We start from the raw sequence: 24601 nt of genomic DNA, 5'->3' as shown, positions 1-24601 counted from the left end.
AATAGCAAGGAGCCAGATAAGACCTCACTTTGTTGCCTCTTTTAGCAATTTGCTCAGTTTCTTCCCAAGACAGCAGTCTCCAGGTCAAAACCAGAATATTAACTGAAGACCCAAGCTATTTTAACTCCTGGAGATTAAGGTAACAAGCCATCTGATTTCTAGGAATCAACAATGAAATGAGAAACTTAATTTAAAAAGGTAACGAGCAGCAGACAAGGAACATCCCACTTTACATGAATCACACATTTATCAGTATAGAAGACCAAGTTACTGAAGAATTAAAATTATATATATGTATTTCTCAAATCACATCCCTATATCAACAGTAAAAGCACAAGTTTAGGTCTAAACTTACATAGCTCTAAATTCAACCCTAATTCAATTTAAAAAAGCTCTGTATTAAACATTTTTCTGTCAGTTAACAAGACAGTAAAGATGGTGTCCGAGTGAGAAAAAGCTACCAACAGTTTAAGTTTGATAAAGCAGCCCAGTAATTGCACACTTTGATTAATCAAATATTATTCTTTTGCTTCATGAGCCAACAGTACATGTTTTCTTGAAGAGGAGGAAGCATCTTCATACTTCCCCCAGCCTTTACCGAGAGGTGAACCAGCAGTGGCTGTTACTGTGGATTTCAGGTTAGCCAACAAACCTCTCCTGGGTTTTTGTCGTTTCGGTTCCTCTGTAGAGGAATGCTTTTTCTGTTCGTCGAGTTCTTTTTGCAGGGAAGACACTGTTTCTTCAAGCTCAAGAACACGTTTAGCCCAATTCTGAAGACTATTCATTTCTTGATCCTGTGAGGATAAGGCTGTGTTAGGTATGTGACCACTCTAAGGTCTTTTTCATGTAGTTAATTTTCTGTTTCAGATTATTTTACTACACCAGTAAACACCCTTGTCATTACTACGCCAAAGGGCTATTCAGTACCCATTTCTTCCGAATTACTTCTATGTAATTTAGAGAACAGCAAACTACAGGCCATCAGATCTAGTCAGAGACCAAATCTGACCAAGAAGCTGATGCTAAAATGCTTAGCCACACGATGCAAAGAATTGCTGCTGTTCTAGGAACCAAATAAAGAAAGCTTTCCTGTCTTGACCTGCAATTACTGAAAGCAAAACTGGCCAAATCAAAACTCTTATAATCGTAAGTCTGCTAACCGGGACTGCTTTGAGCAGGCAGAATACAGGGGCTTAAAGATGCTCTCTAATCCTTGTGGTTAACAGAAAGTCACCTTCCTACGACTTAGAACCAATTAAGAAACAAAGTCCGAGATGAATAATTTTCAGTCTCAGACTTAGACTAAAAAGCATGCACAAAGTAATTTAATGTTCCAAGAAAAACACCACTAAGTAGCCTTATACCTGCCTCGCTTCATTTGCGGAGTACAAATGAGGTATAGGTGCAAAGTGTCAAGAGTTCAAAATTTTCATTTTTTTTATTTAGGAATCTAGTTGATATCTGAGGTCAGATGCTGTCAAATTTATGAAGTCCCTGCTTCGGAAGGAAAGACTTTTGTATTTCAGGATGAAGTACTTTACCTGCCCATAGCTCTTACCCAGCTTGGCCGCCCCTGCAGGAGTGTCAGTATAGCTTTGCAGCCAGAGATCCTTAGGCCTTGTTGCACTAACATTTCTGCATTGACACCTTGCTTGCCCTCAGCAAAACACTTCACGACTAGAGTTCAGAGTAGTATTTTCTTCTCTTGACAATAATTTGTGGCGTCTTTAGATTTGTAGCAAGAGTTGTCAGCACAGAGTTACCCTATTGACAGAGTCTGTCACTTAAGTTGACGAATGAGTCTTGCTTTACAAGATACAAAGTCAAGGAGTGAAACACAAGGGCTCTGAGCTTGTAATTCAGGAAGTTAGGGACAGAAGAAATGCTAACATCAAAAGAAATTAATAAGACTGAACAGTATTTTTACACGTACAAAGATGCAGAAACATCCAGTACAAGTCTAGATACAAGCCGTATTAAAGTCACTTTTAAATTGTTGACAAACCTTGAGCACGATTGTACGCTTCAGCTGACTGTTCTCTTCCGCCATTTTTCTGTAGCCTTCAGTAGCTTCTAGCAGGGTTTCATTTAACTTCTGTATTTTAAACTTCAGGGATTTTATAAGCTGAAAATAAAACCCATACACACTGAAGTTCAAGACAGCATGTTTTACATTAATTTTGTGTATGACTAGAACTCATACAGACACCGTAAGCGTGTGATTAATACTGAACAGGGCAAACTGCAAGATGAAAGCAATGAAGATGAAGTCCGCTTCTCTCAACCTCCTATGTCCCAACCCGTCATTTCTGGTGATAAAATACAGCTGGCACATTCAAAGGCTATTGTGCTGAAGCTACTAGATTTACACAGACCTGTCAATCAAACAGCAGCACAGACTAAGCTACTTCTGGAACAGTCTGCTCCTTTTCAGCAGTGAAAAGAATGATCTCGTCTCATTAACACTAGTCATACGATGAATTGGAGCACAGCTACAACAGAAGACCTCACCTTTCTGACGGGAATCTTGATAGATTCATTCCTGAGAGGGAGAAGAAACTGAACCAGCAAAATTAATGTTGTATCATTAATTTACCTCTACAAGGTTGGAGGGAAAATATCTAGACTGCTAAAAAAAAACCATATCTTTTGCCCATGTTTAATGGCTGAACGTAGTGAATCACTCCTCATACATGCACAGATACGTGAGGCAAAGCAGAAGGGCACTGATGGAACCAACTGCTTTAAACTGCTCTCACTTCCGTTCTTGCCAGGCAGCAATCCCACCATTCTAACGCTTTCTAGCCACACAAAACCATCAATACTGGATCTCCGTATCAAGCACAAAAGCCAAACTTTCATCAAAATTTGAAATTTACATAGGAAATGGAAAATGATGTAGAGCTCTCAAGAACAGGAGTGGAAAACAAGTGCCAAGGCCATAACACAAGGCATTAAACTTGGCAAGGTAAGAGTTATTTTTGGAGGACACTTTCTCAATAGAAAGGGATTTAAGTTCACTTCCCATTTACATGGTTTATTAGAACCAGCTGGAACTATTTCTCCAACCCCTACTCCTATTTGGTATTAGTGAAAGGAGCAAGGCTTGTCTCTGCCCTCCTCCCCATCCTCTTTAAACATGGGAAACTAACTGCAGCCTTACAAGAAGTTCATTCAAGGCATAGACTAAAAATGCATACCTAAAAATAATTGTTTTCCAGAGCACAGCCTGAAGTTCATAATTTCCACCTCTACATGCTATTCAGAACACAGGGATCTTGTTTGTTTGAAGAACAGAGACATCACCCTTTCCTTAAGTTTAAGGGGATAGTGGAGTTCAGTACTCACAGAAAGGACTGGTTTAAGGCACTATTTTGGCTCTAGATCTAAACGGTTACCAGATTCTGTAACTGTTCCCCTGTGCACCAGCAGGAAGGAAAGCACTGAGGCCATGGCAGCAACATTTACAATAAATCCCAATATAAGGCCATATACTGCCCTACTTCCAGCTCGTATCCTGTTCACCCTGTGACTTGTCACAGTAGTAGATGTCCGTACAAACTACAGTAAAGCCAGAACACAGCCAATTTCTGGCAAAAGCCATCCACACTTGGGCGAGGGCTTTTTTTATAAACTTGACACCCATTTGCGGGAATCTTCATGCTTTTGTCTATAGTGCAGATCTTTAAGCATTGAACCACACCAGACATTAGGACCGTTATCCCCAGGTTTGTTAAATACTAAGCAAGAGCTACCTCTTCTTTCTCTTTGCATTGTTTCTGCAGTCCTTCATTGGCTCTCTTCGTCTTGTTCATAAGATCTACAGGAAAAAGAAAAGTTTTCTTGTTTATACACAATACCAAAAGTAAATTGAACTTTGAATATCCAGATTAGATTCCTACCTAGTTCCATGTTATTTTCAGCAGTCGGTGTATCTGAATTTGGATTTCCCAGAGCCAACAGCCTCCCTGACTGTTCATCAAGTTGCCTTTCCAATTGCAGTATTTTACTCTCTCTCTCCTGAAAAAAGAAGGGCATGTGGTAGGATTTGTCTAAATTTCTGCTTAACCTGATGCAGTTTTAAAATCACTTCACAGGTGGAAGTTGTGATGGTTGTGGTTGAGATATCACAGTAAGGAATGACACTTAGACCACAGGACCCTGTAGGAGAAAGTTACTTTACACCAGAGTCAGCTCTTCCAGTCTAAAGATTTCCAAACTGCCTTAAAAGTAACCATACGGCAGAAAGGAAATTTTCGTGCATCTATGTTAACCACTGTTGCCAGTTAGCTTGCTAAATAAGGAAGAACATATTTCATAGAACTAAATTTTAAATCTCAATCTCCTTTTCAGTACCTGTCAGATTGCTAGGGTTGTATTTCAGACTGAAGAATCAAACAAGTGTCACCAAGAAAAACGATTCATCTAATTCTGGTTCTCTGAAGCTGCCTGCTCAGATTTCATGTTGTGCTCTCCTTTCTCAATTAAGAATTTTACATCTTGGGGATTTCATCAGGTTTTTATCTGACTTGTTACTAAGACCATCTTGCTCTTTGAATCTTCCCTTACGCAGCCTTGTGGCCAGCCTAAGAGGCAGCTGTAAATACAGAGAGCACTACTCAAACTCTTTTCCTCCACCCCAACACGGTGTATAGCTAGGGCTTAAGTGAACACAAAAACAAAGTCTAAGTGGGGAAAAAGGACAAGCGTGAAGGAGCTGGAAAACCAGAGGCCATTACACAATACAGTGTTGCCTGTCAGCACCTAAATGGAGAGCTGTAAAAGCAGAAGTGTTTATATATCGTGATCTACAACAGAAACCCGCTTCCCGTGTCTTGAAAGGAACCTGCCTACCAGTGGCATGAGACATCTTATCAGTTCCTGGGCAGGAGAGCACAGTGAGAAAGCACCTCTGGTGTACACCACGGCTGTTCTAGTCCTCTTCCAAAAAGGCTGAGACCCACAGGTCTCATCTGTTGCCTGCATGCACTTAGCCATCTATGCAGAGGCTAGAAGTAAAGACTGATAGAGTTGCACATGGCTCACGTGGTTCAGTTGCAAAAGGAATAGCAATTTACTGATGTCAACTCTGAGCAGTTCTAGGCGTAAGTACATTCAGGAGATTAAGTTCTCTCCTGCATAAAGTTTGATTTCTCATCACAGTTTCTTTTATCGCACAATCCTCCCCCTCCAGATCTTCAGAGCAGAAATCCATTATAATTAAAATAGCTACCCTGTACTAAATTCCTCCCCACCCTCTCAGACCAGCTTTTCCTCTACACCCCACAATCCCAAGGATCCCCACAAAGCCCGACTGCTGCATACACCACCCCTCTAGGTGTTCCAGACATTGCACTACAGAGATAAAGATGACTTGGATTTAATTGAACTGTGCCCTCAAAGATCAAGAAGTTTAGACACACACTACAGGTAGCATGAGACAGAAGACATCTCTATGCTTACGGTTAGCATTGGACACCAGAACAGCTAGGCTGAACTGCTAGTTATTTTGACTGTTCGGTGTTACATTTAGGATTCCTGAATGATTCTGTTAAGGAAAAGCAAAATCTACAGTTAAGAGGTTAGCACGCATTTTTTTAGCGGCAGTCGAGTCATACCTCAACTTTCTCTTGTTCAGCTAGAAATTCTTCTATGGGAACATAATGGTCTTCAATTTGTTCCATTGCGCACACATACGCATGTTTCTTGATGGCCTCCTTATACATTTCAAATTTGCTCTCCAGTTTTTCTTCATAACTGTCTTTCAGATCTTCCAAGCGGTTGCTGAGGAGAACATGTTAGTTTTATTTAATATATTAGCATTCCAGCTATCACAGTTTGACTACATGTGTTCAACTGGCAATATCAAAGTTATTCATCTAATCATAAATAGTGATATTAAGAGATCAAGGAGTACTTTTCTGCTTTTTATTCTCAATGATCCTACAGACTTGCACCAAAGTGTAACTTCTACTTGGCATATACAAAAAGAGCACTATAGAAGAAGATATGCGCTTAAGATCTGTCAAATAAAAGCTTTATTAGAAAAAATCCACCAGCATGTAGCAATAGATATGACTACATCTAATTAGACCTAATATTTGAAGTATGTTTCCTGGGGGTGTCTTTCACATTGGTCATTTGTTGTTTTGTTTTGTTTTTTCCTCATTAAAGATAAGGTAAAATGAATTTGGTATTTATTTCAATACATTAGACATTACTCTTGTCACAATTTTAAAAAATGCCCAGGCAGTGACACAGAACATCACCTCAACAGAGAAAAAGCATCACTGCTGTTTCATGTGTTTGGCCAGAGGCACCCAAACAATTTGAAAGTCAGAGCAGGTGTTAAACCATAGTGTGTTCAGCTGGCAACTTAACTTGGGGTTACTCTCTGTTAGCAATTCAAACAGCAGGAAACTGATTTCAAGAAGGCGGGAGTTAAGAGGAAGTGAATTCAGCTTGAGCAGTCTGGACACACTTGAAAAAATGCCCAAATTAGTAACATCAGTGCAGGCAGCCACAGACAGTAAGCTAACAGTGGCTCCTAAGTCATCCAGGAGCAAGAATCCAGGAGAGCTCAGAGATACAATTCAAACTACCTTAAGCACACGTGCATGCGTATTAGCACGATCAAATGCAAGTTTTGGAACAATCACAAGCCTCAGTGGGGTACCTGTAATAGTCTTTCACATTGGCTAAACACGAATAACAAGTCTGGACAATCTCCAGTAATTACAATTTAAACAGAGAAAAGTTCAACAGAAAGCAAAATTTCTTCTTCATTGCACATGGGAAGAGGCTGATCTGTACAAGTCTATTTTAATGTTCCTTCCTCCCTTTTCATCAGAAGCTTTGCAACTGTCCAGCTTTAACTTCTCTAAATAACATGAGTATGCATGTCTTGCATATACATACATATATACACATACGTATGTATATACATATATAAGTGTATGCATTTATATACGTGGAATCCTTTCAGTCTTGAAGAGGGCTGCGATATTACTTGCCTCCAGGCTTCCTCTGTTTCCAGCAGCTGTCGGAACATTGCTTCTGCCATCTCTCTACGTATCTTCACCTCCAGGAGGAGTTTGCTTTGCCTTTCTGCAACTAGCTTCTCCTTTAGGTTCTCTGTAGTTTTCAAGAGATCCTAAATTTAACGTATTTCAGGTCAGAAAACAAGCTAGAAACACATATTGATATGCATGTCAAATGAAATATTCATACAGACAGCCATCCACAGGGTGCATTTCTACAAGCCTGCATTTCCAAGGGGGCTGCACCAAAGGTTAAATATTTTCAAACATGAATTTCTACTGCAAAGACAACCTTCCTCCATCTTGATGGCTTCTGCCATCAAATAGTTTATTACTGTTTGGGCATTTAAATATTAATTTATACAACCATTTAGCATAAAGCCTACTTGATTTTTAGTTTATTGCTATTAGATTGTATATCTTTGTTTTTAAAATACTGCATCTGAACTTGTTCCTCCTGTTCCCAAAAGAGCACAAACGACTAAACGTTGTTTCAAACATACATACTGCTTCTTTATTCTTCCCGTTGAACAATCAGTTGAATTCCAAATTTAGCACTTGACCTAACTAGAAAGCCGCAGGCAGCCTTCCACAACTACACTTTTTTCTTCAGAACTAGACCACTTTAAGTCTAGGTCTGCCTGACACTGAGCAGAAGCTTACAGTTCTCATCTGATACAGCTTCCAGCACAACTCTTAATGGTAAAAGGTTTAACACGAGAACTAAGAGCATGTCTCCACCTCATGACTGTGGTAGGACTGAGAGAACCGAGATGTCTCTACCTCATGACTCAGAATGGTGATGTCCACTTCCTCTTCTGCAGAGGTTTCAGTACTGTCAGGAAAGTCATCTACAGATGTGTTCGCATCGAAGTGCATGATAGGTTTGCCTCCAACTAGCTTGGGTGGAAAACAGCCAAAACTTCTGGGTAGGATTGTCTGGATTACCTGGAAAATCCAGGAGTTGAATGCACTGATTTACCAACGCTGTCAATATTGCAGATATCAGAATACTAGGGAGAAGTGGCATGAATGCATTGTTGTATTTACACTATATTTAACAAGCACAAGAACATTAACAAAGTATTCCGTGTCTTTCAGCACATAAAACCATCTATCGATACAAATATAAGACTTTAACAAATTGACAATGGGAAAGATTATCTAACAAACTTCGTATTCTTGTCTAGAAAGATGTTTTTTCTCCCCTTATAATAGAAGGTTTTAGTGTAGTTTCCTGGAAAGTTAATGAAAAGCAGCAGATCCTCAAAACATTTGCTCCTTCCTGAAATACTGCAGCCAGAATTCAGCAATTTGTGCTAGTTACGTAAAGATTTTAAGTATGTATGTCATAGGACAACATATCAGAGAAGCTTGTCTCCTCAGTGCACATTTATCTCTTGATGAATGTTGCAGCTGAAGAGAATTAGAAAAATCTTTCTCTGAGATCATATTAGACTTGCTGTTACAGACTTGGAACATGTCAGAACTAATCCGTGGTTCCAGACTAGAAAAGGACTTTATTTCTGCCATGAAACCCAGCATAGCCCACCATCCCACTCCCTGCAAGCAGCCACTTCCAGGGAAGCTGAATGAACTTAAGACCAAATATCAGCCCCAAGTCTTCAATTTAATGGGAGGCTGACAAGCAGAGCCAGCAAAAAAAGCATGAAAGCATGTAGATTTAGCAGAGCGGAGTTTGCCTTCAGAGGAAAGGAGCACACTACCTTGAAGCATTAACTTACCAATAAAATGTCTTCCCTTTTTGTTTGTTATTAACTACTCGCACTTAGCCAAACAGGAGCAATGAAGGCAGTATCTCATTTAAACTACCAAATAAGAAAAAGGCTGCTGCTTTTACTACCACCACTAGCTGCCCAAGAAATTTTGGACAATTGTCATCTTGTGCAACAGATACTAAACTGTACACAGGTTAAACAATTCATCAAAAGCTTGAATTGAAATCTTGCATTTGCTCAGATATACCGTATAACTAGTCATATCTGACAGTGGCCCGACTACTTTTTACACAGAATGTTGGTGGTGTAGAACTGAACAAGCCAGACAGCTGTAGCCATCTTAACTTCTTACCACAAATAGGTCTGGGGATGGACAAGGCTACTAGCAGCCTTTTAGAGGGAAGCCATACACAGAAGAATATGATACATCAGAAGTCCAAAGCACGCTCATGCCCATACAACCTGATCATTTCACAAACCAATAGTAACAAAGAATGCAGAATAGCAGAGAAAGTAGGTGAACTCTTACCTGCTTGGCTAAAGCTGAAAATTTCATTACATGTAGTGTTTCATCATAGGTGGAAGCATGCTGATTAATATTTACAATCATACAAGCTTTGCCTTTTCCACAAAAGAATGGCTGAAACAGACGAGTCAATTTGCTCTCTCTGAATGGAATATAGCTTGGCTTCATCCTCATGGAGAAAAGAATAATAAAATTGTGAAACAAAAAATAACTTGTAAAATTATGTGATACTATAACTTAGCTTAATTCTGTTTCTCTCTTTCAGGAAACAGATCCAGTAGGATGCTCATATTTAAGCCTAAGGTCTTTCACATCAAAAAGCAAGGTCTTTCCTGGATCTCACAAGCTCTTCAACAAACTGAACTATTTAAAATTAAGAATAGTATAGTGCCTGCATCACAGTTCTCTAGTGTTACAAAGCAGATACAGGGCATCTGTCAGCTGTCTGATGAATCTACCTGTATAATTTGGAAGTGGGAGGGAAGAGGACAAAACAGGAGCTCTGTACACAAAGTGTATTGCTCATACACACACACGCTAAAAAAAGCTGGGTAGTTTGCTGCTAATTGCCCTTTTTTATTCTCCACAAACAGAGAAAGAATTTTTAGAGAGTTTTACAGAAAGAATGTTCAGGTATCCCAGTGACATCTGTAATAAAGAAGGCTTACAAGATTTTGTAGAATTCCATTTTCCTCTGACCATGTGAACCCCCCTAAAAAAAGCTGGGTAGTTTGCTGCTAATTGCCCTTTTTTATTCTCCACAAACAGAGAAAGAATTTTTAGAGAGTTTTACAGAAAGAATGTTCAGGTATCCCAGTGACATCTGTAATAAAGAAGGCTTACAAGATTTGTAGAACCATTTTCCTCTGACCAAATGAACCCCCCGCAGAAACATAAAGGGATGCTTAGGGTTTCAACCCAAAACTCGGCATGTTGTTTACAACTTGTCACTTACTTTGGATTTTGATTTTGCTTCAATGCTGCAATGCATTTTCCAAGGATATGAAGAGAATTATTAATATTCCCTGCTTCTTTTAGTCTATCTCCAAAGGCTTGTGTTTTATTACACCTCTCTGATCCAGCCAAGTCACAGAAAGACAACCTGCAGGAAAGTTACCCACAACACACAAACTTGTTTCTAAACAATATGAAAATAGAACTACATGTCTTTTTATTTCTTTGTGTCTAAAGAGTAAATGAATGACTCATTTCAGTCTACGTAGATCACAGAATAAGCTGTACTTTAATGTGGACATTTTTTCCAGGAGGCACTACACAAGGTATTTAGGGTAACAGCATTAACCTATCTATCTTCCCACTGTATATAAAGATACTTGTTCAAGATTGCTGCTCCTAAGATAGTCTATTTAGCACATTCAAAGAAGTCTGCTTGTAACATTCATCTAAAACCTTATACGCATTCTTACATAAAGAATTCAGTTTAGGAACCCAAATTTCATTGCAATCCTAAAGGACTTCCAGACAAGAGGAATTTCTGAAATGGTTTTGCATAGCGGGGCTATACTACAGAAGCACTTTGACAGTCACCTTCCCCAGTGCCAGCACCGAGAGGGCTGCAGGAGAGCAGTGTGCTTCAACACCCTGCAGTCTGCCTCTCTTGGCTACAGAACCAGTTGTTCACTGCTGCAAAGAAGAGGCTAGAAGTCCTTCCCAGATCACCTTAGAGCTCTTTGTTTGGCTATAGCAATTGTGTGCTACTAAACTCAGGCCACTGAATTGTCCCTCATGGTACAATAGGTTAGTCAGAGGCAATTATCCTGGATAATCAAAGGAATTTCATCACTTTTACTTTATATTAAGCAAGCCCTTGAAATACAGGAAGCTCTGGAAGTTAGGTAATTTATATAACCAAACTATTACTCACTTACACATACATTTATTTACATAAAATAGCACCTTTGTAAGATCATAGCCCTTCACACAGCTGAAATAAGTACATACTAATACTATACATATTATTAAGGCACATATTTCAACTGTGTGAAATGCTATGATTATTATCCTTTTCAGGACAAGATGAAGAGCTTTTTTCTTCCTTAAGCAACACACAAACTCTGTCATTCACCTAACAGCTGCTGCAAGCTTTGCCAGGGGAATACACCAAGCCAGGGAACAGCAAGGAATACAGATGCAGTCACTTCCTCAAGTTATCTTTCCTTAGTGTTTATCACTGTAACGTCTGACATTAAAAGGTGTTATCTCACCGTGAGGTATATTTATTACCACCTCTGCTCAGCAGAGACAAGAGAGAAATCAGTAGGAGCTAGGACTGATCTAAAACACTGTTACAGGTTGTTCTCATTTTTCCATATCAAGCTAAAAGGACAATTAATCAGGGAAAAAAAAAGCCATCTAAATGGCTTCAAGTCAAAAGATTAAAGGTGTTATCTCACTGTGAGGTATATTTATTACCACCTCTGCTCAGCAGAGACAAGAGAGAAATCAGTAGGAGCTAGGACTGATCTAAAACACTGTTACAGGTTGTTCTCATTTTTCCATATCAAGCTAAAAGGACAATTAATCAGGAAAAAAAGCCATCTAAATGGCTTCAAGCCAAAAGATTAGGCCACCTCCTCTAAGGCACAAAAGAACAGAGAGGTGTAGGGACTTAGCACTGCTCTCACAGGGTGCACCTACATTAGCTTTTTCAATTAGGAGAACAGTTTTTAAGCAAATCACTTGACGATTTCCTCTTACTGCAGCTTGTACCGTGGAGCAGACCCCAGACCATGTCACCTGCATTCTTTTTGGATGATAGACTTGAATTTGCATTCCAGGAGCACATCAAATATGCTGCCACAAACATTCAACCCATGAACTCTGGTCTGGTCCCAAAGTAGGAAGATACACTGGCAGAGCTTGCACCTTGGGCCTTCAGCACAAACTGCTGCACTCCAACTTCATAGATCAGCTTCCATCAGCCAGCCAACTGAATTCTGCTTACCAGAATACGTAGTGTGGTATTGCACAGTACTCCTCTGTCCCCACCTGCCCATTAGGTAAGACAATATACATCTATTTCCCTCCATTTATGTACTACTGACAGAGTTTCAACAGGTTCCTTCAGCCAAACCTTAAAAGAATAGAAGAGACAGGGAAACATTTCTATGCCTGTCCCCATCAGGTTTCCAGTAAGTTTTATGCAGCCAACGGAGTTCTGATTTCCTTCTCAGCTCTCAGATGATTTGTTTAATAAAAGAAAGTTCACCAGTTTAGCATGCTTACACCTTATCAACTTTTCTAAAATATTTAGATTCTGAAACACATCTGAAACATTCACTTACTCTGAAACTCCAAGAACACGTGGCTGATGCTCATCAGTTAGCTTTAGTAGCCTGATTGAAAATATACTGTGACTGGAATGGAAAGAAGTCTTTTTTAATAACCACAATTATGAAAATTAAGCAGTCACTGAAGCAAAGTAAAATTTGTATGCTACAAAAGTTCAGTGCTGAAGAACAAACAAGAATTAACTCACTAATTTACATTAGTTACCTTCGCAATGCATTCATTCAGCAGCAAAAAAGCAGCAATAAAAGTTGTATTTTGTGACTTTCCATTTCTTTTAATACAGGAAAGGGAAAAATACCACATGAAGCCTACAAGCTGTCTTGGAGAAAAAACAAACTGGTTCACTTAAGTCAACTGATCAGAAGATGAGTACTTAGGTAGCCACTTTGTATACAAAGTTTAGGCAGTATCTGAACTCAGTAAATCTGAAGAATTAACTTCTTAGAAATAAATAGGCATGAGGGAAGGGGAATAAGTTAAGGTTTGACAGTCCTGTAATTTTGCCTACTTCAACATACACAGTTATTTGTTCAGTTTTGAAAATATTCTGTTTTCTAGAAAGCTGAATTTGTAACACTTGAAAATCCAGTTATTCTGTTTCAGACATCAAGCTACAAAGGCAGTGGACATACTGTCTGAAACCAAAGAGAAAAATCGCAGAACCAGAAGTGCCCTGTCCCCAGTTTATCCAGTAAATCAGGAAGCACAGAAGACAAACTTCTCTAGTATATATTTGAAGCAGTGCTTTACTCCTCAGCACCAACCCACAATTTAAGAATGAAGTTTCTAAAAAAAACACACACACAAAACCAAACAAAACCACAATTTAGAAACAAGCTAGGTGAAAGTCAGCATATTCACTAGACAAAAAAAGAGGACATTCTAGGCACAAAACTCCACCAGAAAAAGCACACAATTCTTTTCTGCGCTACTTTGGGCTTGAGTGAAATTCAGGTAGAATCGTAGCAAGAAATATAATGCCAGCTTTCTTTAGCCAATACAGAACAGCATAATTCTGCTTTTTAGAGAAAAAGCAGGCTTAGTAACACTATGATTATATTAACCAAGTATACAATATGTCCCTTCCACACTTAAAGGACAAATTAGTAAGAGGACATTAAAATCAAGTAAGAAGGCATTTTCAACAGAAAGTATAGCACCACCTCTATTTCCTCCCATTCCATCAAGCCAGATTCTCCCTGATCCCTCTCCAGAGCTGGGTAAGAACTAGGAGCTTAATTCCTAAGCTACCGAGTAAGCTCAGCTAGAACACACCAATCTAAAAGCATCTAGATAATCTAGCAGCCCTGCAAGGTACTGCATGACTCGCTGCTTCCTAGATCTCCTACTGACAGGGTCCAGGTTTCCAAGAATTATCCTGCCAGTGATGAAGAATTATCCAGCTTTTCCTTCAACATCGCCACACAGCCATTCCCACTCAGCACCGTTAGCATTTGCCAAGATGTACAGCCCTGTTGGCACTCAAAAATGAATGTGATTGGATCTTTTTGGTTATCCAGCGCCATGAATAGCAACTCAAGTCCAGCTACTATTAAAGGCATAGGGCCTCTCCTAGCTTTCTTCCAGAAAGAATTTCATAATAAAACCAGAATAATCAAGGAAAGTCTTAAACTATTACTAAAGAGTGGTTCATCTCAAATATATTCTAAGTCTCCTCCTCCCTTCCCCTCCTCCCTCTCCTTAAAAGAAAAGGGACAGAGTATGCTTATAATTACAGGAACAAACCTCCTACTTGATTGCTCATTCATTCTAGTACAAGCAAAGCTTCGGTTCTTGTTTCCTATTTTTAGTATTTTGCAGGCTTCTTCAGTGCTCTGAATGTTAATCCACTTTAAGTCTGTGAAAAGAGACCTTTTACATACAATTCTGATCAAAGAAATTCTGTGAAACTGCTGGGGTCATAAACCAGAATTATTACCTTTAATATATGAATTTCCTCCTTGATCCTCACAAATTCTTAAGACTCTGCGCTTCTGAGTTTTTGATGTAGATAAGACATTTAATAGGTCATACACATATTCATTATAAATTTCACAAAAGGAAATCCACACAGATGCTTGCGTTCTTTGGTGTATATTAGTCCTATATATGTCAAGTGGAACAAAATTCTTCTCTGCTAACCCAAAACAGAGAAAGAGTTCAATGATCAAACAACTCATTGATCAATTTTAATTACAGTATATCAAACGTTCTAAAAGGAGGAGGCTTGTATATATCTGTGTTGTACAATCAGATACACAGTCCCGCATAACTTTGAGTTTACCCAAGAACGTTCAAACTTCTCGGCAGTCACCTGTAACCAGAATATGTTCCAGTTCTAACCTATTGCCCCCTCTACCACAAGCTTCCAGCAGTTTATACATTTGCTTTGTAGAACTAAGCCTCCCTCTTCCCCCAAAAGAAGTAAAGCTATCAAAATATTTTTACATAGTTACTCTTTCTCCAGAGCTGAGCCATTAGCATTTGGTTAAAAACTATATATATTTACTTTGTAGTACAGTATAGAGGTTTTATAAATCCATCAATAGTTAACAATTTTAAAAAAAGTAAAAATTTAGGAATATTTTTCCCCACAAAATTTTTCCACTTTATTTTACCTAGTGAATCAGAAGGAAGACTTTTTGAAGTACAGTTGGAAGAATCTGACGTCACATCGCACATATTTGTCACAGTATCTGAGATGCTTTCTGTCTCCTTAAGAAAGTAAGAGACCGTTACATCCACATGAAAAGACTGAGAACAGCAGAAGTTAAAAATTACAGTAATTCCAGTACTTAAGATTTAAATTTTGAAGTAGTATTAACTGTTAAGTCACCTTTACTTTGGCTGCAGATTATATGTTTTGAACAATACTGAACTAAAAATCAGTAAATGCTCTTTCCTTCACAAGAATCACTGCGCTCTGCTACTCTCAGCAATCCGTTTTGGAGGTCAATTGCTGCTAACACAGGAGACTGACTTTACAGTTCTGGGGGAAGGAAGATCCTCTGTCAGGCTGCGACAGCCCAGAATGCCTTTATGAACTATCGGACAACTCTGAACAGTACTCCAGTCAACCAAAAGAACTGGAGGAGGAAGTTTTTTTCAGGGGCAGATGGCAGGGTGCTGGCAAAACTACGGCAGCAGAGATTCCTAATTTGCTTGCTCGTTGCAAATCACTTTTGCAAATGACAGGCTTGTACCAGGTCTGCGAGAGTATGAGTCAAACCTACTTTAAGACCTCAGAGTGAAATGATAGGTTCATAAAGGACTTAAAGATCTGATAAACCAACAGACTATGTCTGTTTAATTCAGACTGAATTAAAAGGCCATTAAAAATCCCGTATAGATAACAGCACAGTTTAAGTACACACATTTGCTGAATTTCTTTACATCAACAAAATTATTTTAAAACCTGCCAAGACTTACCAAAGCATAGGCTTCAAATTACCCCTAGGAAAACGAGTGTAACGAAGTAGCAACTCCCACTATTCAGAGATTCCAACATCTCCACATACTACCTCCCTCCCCATGTTTTACACACTGATCAAGTTTTCATTAGGACATTCACCCTGATGTCCCAAAACTCAATCCTGATAGAGGGTCATCCTACAGTAGGAGATAGGAACGCATTCCAAGTAGTAAACCTTAATGCTCTAGCTGTTCGAATGCAGTGCCAAGTTCATTATGGATTATCTACCGATGCCTATGTTACTCACTTGTTATATCCAAAAGGGAATTTTCACAAACAGAAAAGTATGAAGCCATACTTTCCGATCTTCCATTTTAGAGGTAAATAGCATATGATTTCACTGTCGTTTATTTTATAAGTGACCATTTTGCAAAGACTGCACTGTCTATACGTTCATGTTTCTTGAAGAGTTACAAGTATAACCACAAGCACAGATTCTATTCATTCTGTTTGTGAAGCTCAAAGCAGAATTCCAAAGCAGGGTATGGGACTGACAGGCATGGCATATCTGTGGATGTCAATTGTAATGGGATGTAAAAAACCCAGTACCGCAGTACTTGTGCACGTAGTAGTTTTTTTGTAAAGGTATTTCACCAAAACTGAGTTAGCTCTGTTGCTAGACTGTTCTTTGAATCATAAGACCAAATACAGAAAAGAGCATGAAAATGACTGCCTGAAAACAAGTGGGAACAGGAACTGACATTGTTTGCCAGCGACAGAAGCTGACATTTAATAGCAAATACAAGGACAGGCAGGAATAGGAATGCAAGTAAAGCAGTTTTTAATCCACTAAAAGGCAGTATTTAATCCCATGAATAGAACAAGTAAAGGGAAGGAAAGAGAGGGTATGAACCATGCTAAGCAAGAGTTTTTGCAGCAGTACTGTATAGAGAACATAAACAGTAGAACATTAAATAAAAGGGTATTGCAGTAACTCAGAGCAGTTTAAACTGAGACAATGAAAGAACAGCAAGCTCTTTCTGCGTGACATGTAAACTGAGCCTGGGAAAAGGGCCTACAGAAATCCATGTAAACCAAAACCAAGCCCACCAAACCGTATCTGCTCTCCGATTACAAGCTTGAGTGAGCATCCGAACAGGGATGCTATTCATTCACAAGCTATCAAGAAGGACGGCTTCAGTACTGGGGACAGCTGAGCCATCACTGTGGAAGCATTGTAACACATAAGCAAGGTCTTGTCATGCATTATTTTCTAGATGCATTTTTATTTTTCCTTCCTGATGGTGGAGTCTTGCTTGCTTTTCAATGTAGTGCATCAGCACCTAGATCACCCTCTGCGACATCCAGTAACTAAACGATTAATAAAGTCAGACTGTGATTTAACAGAAAGGAACATCTGTAAAGGAGAGAGTTATCTTCAAAATAAGATATTTGACCTCCTGATCTAGACCTGGAGCTCCTGCTTGCTCCTTCTTGCAAGCTTAAGGGTTCCATAAAGTTTTTAAAAATATTTACCTACTATCCTCCTAACCCTGTCAATTTTTCTTTTAGACTCCCACCCCCCGCACATGCATATACACACACAATGTGAGTGAGCTTTTAAAACACTCTCAAAATAAATATGCAATCTTTAGCATCTTTTAGATTTTCACCTGAGATCTTTCCTCAAAAGTTAACCAGACTCACACTAAACAAAGTTTGGTTCACAGAGTTTAAATTAAGCAATAGAATTTAGAGTGGAACTTTACATATGAATTTGATTCACAGAAGGATATTCTTTCAGAGCTGACGGGAGTACTTTAACAACATTGGTATTAAAGAACACAGAAAAAAGAAAATCCAGTCAATCATTACTTCTATATTTCCCAGAATTCATTCACAGTCGCTTTGAATGATAATCAGCTGAGCCTACTGCATTTTGGGATTAAATGCACAGAATCACAGATCAGGTAAAAATGATCTGAACAAAAGGGAAAAAAAAGGCAGACATCTTGTGTTGCAAACCTGCCAATCTGCAACTAGGCTTAGAGGTACAGAACAGTCACACACACAAGGGTGCCCATTTCTTACACTGGAAACAGAAAAAAACAGATAATGAGAACAGGAAGCTGCCACAGTAAAGACCCCTCTATTCTACCTGCAATCTTCAGAGACCAGAGTTAAAGATATATACAACCCTCTAAAGTAGGCTGTAATCCTTTTAGGATATTCATTTTGTGGCATCTCATTTCACTTGCTGTATCAGAGAAGTTTCTGCATGAAGTTACATAAATCATAGGTTTACAAAATTTTTAGTCTGCCTTGAGACTGTCTTCCACCAAAAGGGACTCTTCTGGTTTCTTCGCTGCCCCTGCTAAGACATTGCTATCATCTCTCCTGAGCCAATACCGGAATTTGAGCAACTGCCCTGACACTCAGCCTGGCAACCTGACCCAAAAGAAGATTCACTTAACAAGAAGGAGGTTTTAGATAGGTCAGGTCTTAGACTTTTCAAGGGCTAATGTCACCACAGAGTCAGAACTGCTCCTCTACAGAAATCCAGGCTTTGGCTTTGCAATGCTTTTTGGTTTGAACTGTGTGCTGACTGCTGAAGAAAGTTTCTCCAGTTCACTCTGAGCAACAAACCAGCCAACTGCCTTATTATGCCAAGGTTCACCAAGTGTTCATACTGTAGATTTAGATAACTCTAAAGAATCAACAGTGAAATAGAGATTTTATTAAAAGATAGTCTGTTAGACAGGAAGCTTTTAAGAAGCTTGATTCAGTACCAAGAAAGTATTTGGTCACTGACCTCTTTCAGTGATGCAAGAATAGCAGTTTTTATGGCTTCTTCTTGCTTAACTTGTGCATCTTCTAGTTTCTTAACATCATTGCTCAAATATGGTTTGAACTTCATCTTCAGGTAATGTCTTCCCCTTATGTGGCTAAAAATCACATCAAGTGAGCGAGGTAAAATACCAAAATCTTTTGAAGTCCCTTAAAAAATAACAAAAGATAAAATGTAGACATTCATATAAACCTTCTCATTGGATTTTGACTTGGTTGTTATACAAGTTTTTCAGCAAACATTTTATACCTTGGATAGTGAATGTCTTGCCTGCATTTGTAACCCCATAAGTAAACACCAGCCCGTTCACTCCATTAACGTACGCTCTTACTATCTCTTTCATTGAGCCTTCAAAAAATTCATTCTGAGTAGTTTCTGGTCCAAAGACCTTGGAGAAGGAGAAAGAAAAAAAGAGGGGAAAAAAAGAGTGATAAATGGCACAAAGAAGTTTAATATATCAAAATATTAAGCACTGATTAATAGTGACTAGTTTTTCAGAGCAAGCTGAGTAGGAGATACCAGCTTAGTTTTCAGTCTTGCCTGAACCCTTTCTGATTCAACATTTTCTGTTGGGTTCTCATAGGATGATTCCTTAATTCTGAGAGGCACTCAGGCTTGCACTTAGGAGTAGGAAAACATTCAAAAATAAAATAAACTGCTCAGAATGCTACTGAGCACATACTCTTTACTGGATACTTTCAAGAACTCTGCTACTGATGCACAACTCCCTCCTCACTCTGCACCAGCCACCCACAATTGAGATCAGCATTACAGTGCTTTAAATCACTCAGTGCCTGGTGCTGTTTATCTTTTGATACTGTAAGAACAGAATTTCTTGCAGTAGGTAACAGACTTAAGAAATTTACTTTCCATATAGAAGGTTTAAGCAGTTAGGCTGCTATTCTTTCATTTGAAAGTGCCTAAACACATGCTCACGTAAGTCCCTTTAAATGTGCGATTTCCTGTAACACTTCCCAGATGAGGGCATCTGCAGGAACAGCAGAACCACAGAAAGTTTGTTCCTACACGAAGCTTCTTTAGCATCTACTCAAAGAAAACATAGCTGCCAAAGAAGCTTCCTCATCTCATCTAACAGGCACTTCCATTGTAATACAGCTGTCTTGACAGCCTAACAGTAAATAATAAGCAGTCCGGGTTTTTTTAAGGCAAGTACCACCATATGTAATTCAAAGAAGGGGGAAAAAAAAATAAAAATCACATTGCATCATATAGTAGAAAATTCAATTTTTATTTTAGTGGAAAAAACCAAACTACAACTAAAAATTAGAAAAAAGTTTGCCCACCTGAGAAAAGGTGAACCTGTGCACAGAATGACCAATCCCTCTTTCACTGTTTTTCATGGCAGAAGACTCTTTGGGTGCATTAAGAACTACGGTCTGGGGATCTTCGATAGTTACACAGCCCTTAAAAAACAAGACAAGGTAAACCAAAACACCACGCAAAATTATTTAGGAAGAAAGCTATCTGGGGAAAAAAAAGTGTTTTCATCTATTAACCAGAGCTACAAAGAGTTGCAAAATTTACATGTAATCTTTACTGAGGCATGTAACAGCTATAGAGATATCCACTTCACATGAAAGCCAGAGTGTAGACAAAGTTAAGGCAGTTGTCTGCAGTTTTCTAAGAGGTATGAAATTTCTCTAGGATTCCTTCCAGCAGTTGTTTTTTCTTTTGGAAACACTTTCTAAACCCTGGTATTTTGTGGTTGTGGCTTGCACAATCCTAGCTATGAAAACAAAGCCATATAGAAATCTACTGGTTTTCCACTTCAATTATTTTCAGTGTGAAACAAGCTATGACGAGCATAAATAAAGTAAAATAAGTTTGAAGCACTATCCTTTGATTGATAGATGGTGTTATCAGCAATGAAGGAAACAGAATGAGTTTCAAGTAATTTGACCGCTATTTCTCAATTAAATAAAGGTGAGATAAAATAACCTAGCACTCACTACCTAGATAAATGTAGAATACAGTATCACAAGAAAATTTATTTTACACCAGACAGGCTACCAAAAATACAAACTGAACTACCAGTATAGCTTAACAGTGTCTTGAAGCATCAGCTGCAAGGACTGATTGTAACTAAAACTGACATTTATGTTCAGAGGCTGGACACAGCTGGTAAGACTAATGATCCATGTGCAGCAGGTACAGAGGAAGAACTGCTCTTCCTAGGAGTCTCAATTAGCAAGTCTGTTTATCAACTGGTATAGAAGCTCTAAGAAGCTGGGTACTAAGTTTAGACCAAACACTTCCTCACTGTGCCAGGCTCTAAACCCATACTCTTTAACATTCCTCTCACATTGCCAGGAACAGGAATGCAGGTCAGATGTACTACATCCCAGAGAGCTACAGAAGAATCCCAGTATCTGCATCGTGTGCCATCAGCTGCCACCGGCCTCAGAGAAGCTTGTGAGTAAAGGCCTTGAAGTAGTCAGATCTGCAAAGCTGGAATCTAGCTGGTAACACATCACTCTCGCTGTCTCCCCCAGCTAAGCTCGCAGGTAAGTTGGCAGGAGTTGGACCATTTCTGGCACCGTACACATCGTTTATATCCAAAGAACATAACTTCCTGCTCTCCAGTGAATGACTCGGGAGAATCGCTGGCAGTCATGTCAAGAGTACAGAATTTCATCCAGAGCTCTTAAGCTTTACTTGCATAAATCATTATCTCTACAAGCAACAATGGAGCAGTTAACCTGTTGATTGCCTCTGTTTAAAGCACCAGTCTACAGCTGTAAGAAATAGGGCTTGGGTTCTACTTTTTTCTTTTCTTGTTACATATTTGGAACAAAGATGCTTTCCTGAAAAGTATGCATGACAGAAGAAAAAATGACCTAAAAATTAAGTTGATCTCTCACTGATTATAGGGTTGGGAAGGGTTTTTTGTTTTGGATTTTTTTTTTTTTTCATTTGTTACCAAGCATGTTCCTCACAGATTCAGGTGCTGGTTGAGAGAGTAGAAAACATTGAAGACGTTGAAGACCTTTCAAGTTTTTGGAGGCTGAAGAAGAAGTCTTCATACCATGCAAAACAGGTTATACAGCTAATATGTTGGAATATCAACTATTTCACTACAAATTGCATGAAGACAAAAGCTTTAAAAAAATCTAGTACAAACTTCAATGCTTATTTTTTTCTCCCTCCCCGCTTTAAAGAGCAAGTAGTTTCACTAATGGTCAGCTAGTCAGAAATTTCCCACTCCAAAGAGGAATGAGATAAACAACTCAAAGCAATTTGATTTTGTAAATCAGTTTACCCTTGCAGCCAGCTCAGATTGCCAAATGATACCAAACTGGAAGCACTGTGGCAGTGCATGCTACTCAACAAGAATTGCCTAAGGAAAGGTGAATGGAAGTTGGGGCAGGGGGGGAATCCAAGTGAAAAAAAATACAAAGGTTCCAACTCCAGTAGATTAAACGCAAGAATACATTTTTAAAGCAAATCAGAACTAATATTAAATCCTTCTCCAAACAGGTCAGGAACGAGAGGTCTACCAGAGTGCCTGTGAGACCCTGCAAAAATGGCAACTGACAGGCACACTGCAGAGACCTTGTCCTCCAAGGACAGCTAAACGAATTCTTTGCATCAGCGTTCACAATGGATGCGTGAAAGTATTTCTGTGTGTTTGCATATGCACATGTATGTGTGTGTAAAACACTCAAGCATCTGAATCTGACAGTATAAACTGGAGAGGTTATAGAAAAATTTGACAGAACGAGCAGCAAGTCACCAGGACGAGGTCACAGACTATTCAAGCACTCCAAAGAAACTCAAGGGCCAGATACCTGAATTAGTCCTAGAATTGCATCATCTCTTCCATGAAACTCCTTCATTTCCAGAGCACTGTACAGAGTTGAGAGTGACACCAACTTTTAAATAACATACCCAGTGGAATTTTGCAGACCTACAGGTGTGTGTGTCTGTACCACGAAAATTAGTAAAAACTGCGATAAAAAAGTCACATTTAATCAGGTGTCCACTAATGTAAGCAGTATATGGTTTTTATAACAGAAAGTCACAGCTTACAATACTAGGTGTTCTCTGGGGGAGAAGAAAAACATATTTCTTAATTCTACAACTAACCTGAGAGTCATGGTTTTCAAGTTCTGCTATAGAAAAGGGCCTCACTCTCAAGAAGACTTTCAAAGGTTGATATGCCTATGTATTAAAAAAAACAAAGTTACTTTTTAAAGAACACACCCTCAAATCATATCAGCATGCATTTCTGATGCAGCATTTCCTTTTTAATCTTACTGCCCCACTTTCTCCTTCCTTGTGAAGTTCAGACCCTAAGCTTTCCTCTGCTTCTTTACCTCCTAATGTCCTTAAGTAACCCCTTTTTTGCTCTCCACCCCATTAGCGCTCTTTTGTGACAAAGCCAATATTTTGATTTAAAATGAGCACACTATCAGAGGCATAAACTGCACTGCTTCCACCTTCTGGGCTCTGTCTGTATTGAATTCAAGCTGTGTTTTCTAACGGCTGCTCCACAGTAGTGCACTTCCATTTTGTACGGAGCGTGTTCAGTTAATAGACGGACACATTCTTAGCCTCAAGAGACCACTCTGTTACCACCACCCAGGCACCAGCCCCTCACATTCCTCACAGTAACAACCACAAAACAGTTCTCAGTTGCTAAGGTGGGCTTTTCCATCCCATCCCATTATACAAAGCTCTCCCCATCCAGGTGAAGCAATACTAGTGGGAGATTTTTTGAGGGATCTCAGCATTCCTTCCTTTCTCGCAAAACTTCAAAGTCTCTTCTTCGGCAACTTGTTCATTCAGCAGATGGATTTACTGGAGTTCTCCACAGCCCTCCCAGGACCAGCACTCCGCTAATCATGCTAAATTAAGTCACCTGAGGGAAGTCAATCAGGAAACCTACCATTCTGAGAAAGCAGGGATGGCTATACTATCTTCACAAGCATACTGCAGCACAGCTTTACAGGTTCTTATTTCCAACCACTTAACAAGCTTTCAACAAGGATCTATACCCTTTTTTAACTACTAAAAAAAAAAACCGGTACAGTTTCGTTATGTTCAAAGTGCAATTACTGAAATCCTTTATTTCCATCTCAAAAGCCTAGCATGACCCATCACATAGCATTGACCATCCGCATTTGCTACTGACTATGATCTCTTCGTAAGCAATGAGAAGTAAGCAGAAGAATCAAACACATCTTGAGGGCAGGGGAATATATCAGTTCTTACCAGAGAAATATTTGCCAGAATCAAAGCTTAAAAAAAAAATCTTTAAAAAAAACCCAACAAACAATCCACACCTGCTGTTCCTCTGTATTAGGCAATGCTGTTGACTCCATAGGTGAAGGTTTACCGGCTACACTCAGAAAAGAAACTGATCCCAGCATATCAGATACTTCTGCAGAAACATAGTTTTTCCCCTCACCATCCATTGTTCTGTGCAAAGGAACTTGTAAAAAGAAAAAAAAAAAACCACACAAAAAAAAACACCCATGATTTTCTCACAGAACAGGCAAAAATACACAGGGAGTAAAACTGAGATCAGGGTAGCTTATGTATAAACAAGCATTTCTGAAAAAAAAGTAAGGTCCTCTGAAGAAGTGTGAAAGTAAGAAGGAATCTTAAATAAACAACTGACAGTCGGGTTACACTAAGAAAGACACAAGCGAGAGCAGACGAACAGCCCCCCTCGGGCATTGCTCTCATCCCACCTGGGAG

At 39.1% G+C, this 24601-nt stretch overlaps 1 protein-coding gene across 1 annotated transcript; it reads right to left on the bottom strand.

Moving 5' to 3' along the window:
• Window positions 1–518: 518 nt before the first annotated feature.
• Window positions 519–24315, bottom strand: LOC104157924 (kinesin-like protein KIF20A). The gene is made up of 18 exons (XM_009695470.1): window positions 24241–24315; window positions 22985–23059; window positions 20182–20301; window positions 19127–19265; window positions 18842–19026; window positions 15236–15332; window positions 14557–14754; window positions 14364–14475; window positions 12611–12682; window positions 10261–10407; window positions 9309–9474; window positions 7824–7988; window positions 7014–7153; window positions 5619–5784; window positions 3903–4020; window positions 3756–3820; window positions 2006–2125; window positions 519–794 (listed from the first exon to the last, which is right to left on the bottom strand). Exons 1-18 carry the CDS (start codon window positions 24313–24315, stop codon window positions 519–521), a joined length of 2436 nt encoding a protein of 811 aa, XP_009693772.1.
• Between the last annotated feature and the right edge of the window lie 286 nt (window positions 24316–24601).

Source organism: Cariama cristata, unplaced genomic scaffold (genome assembly GCF_000690535.1).
Source record: "Cariama cristata isolate BGI_N322 unplaced genomic scaffold, ASM69053v1 scaffold802, whole genome shotgun sequence".
NCBI lineage: Eukaryota > Metazoa > Chordata > Aves > Cariamiformes > Cariamidae > Cariama > Cariama cristata.
The sequence above is the reverse complement of the archived record's forward strand: the minus strand, read 5'-3'. Positions and strand labels throughout refer to the sequence as shown.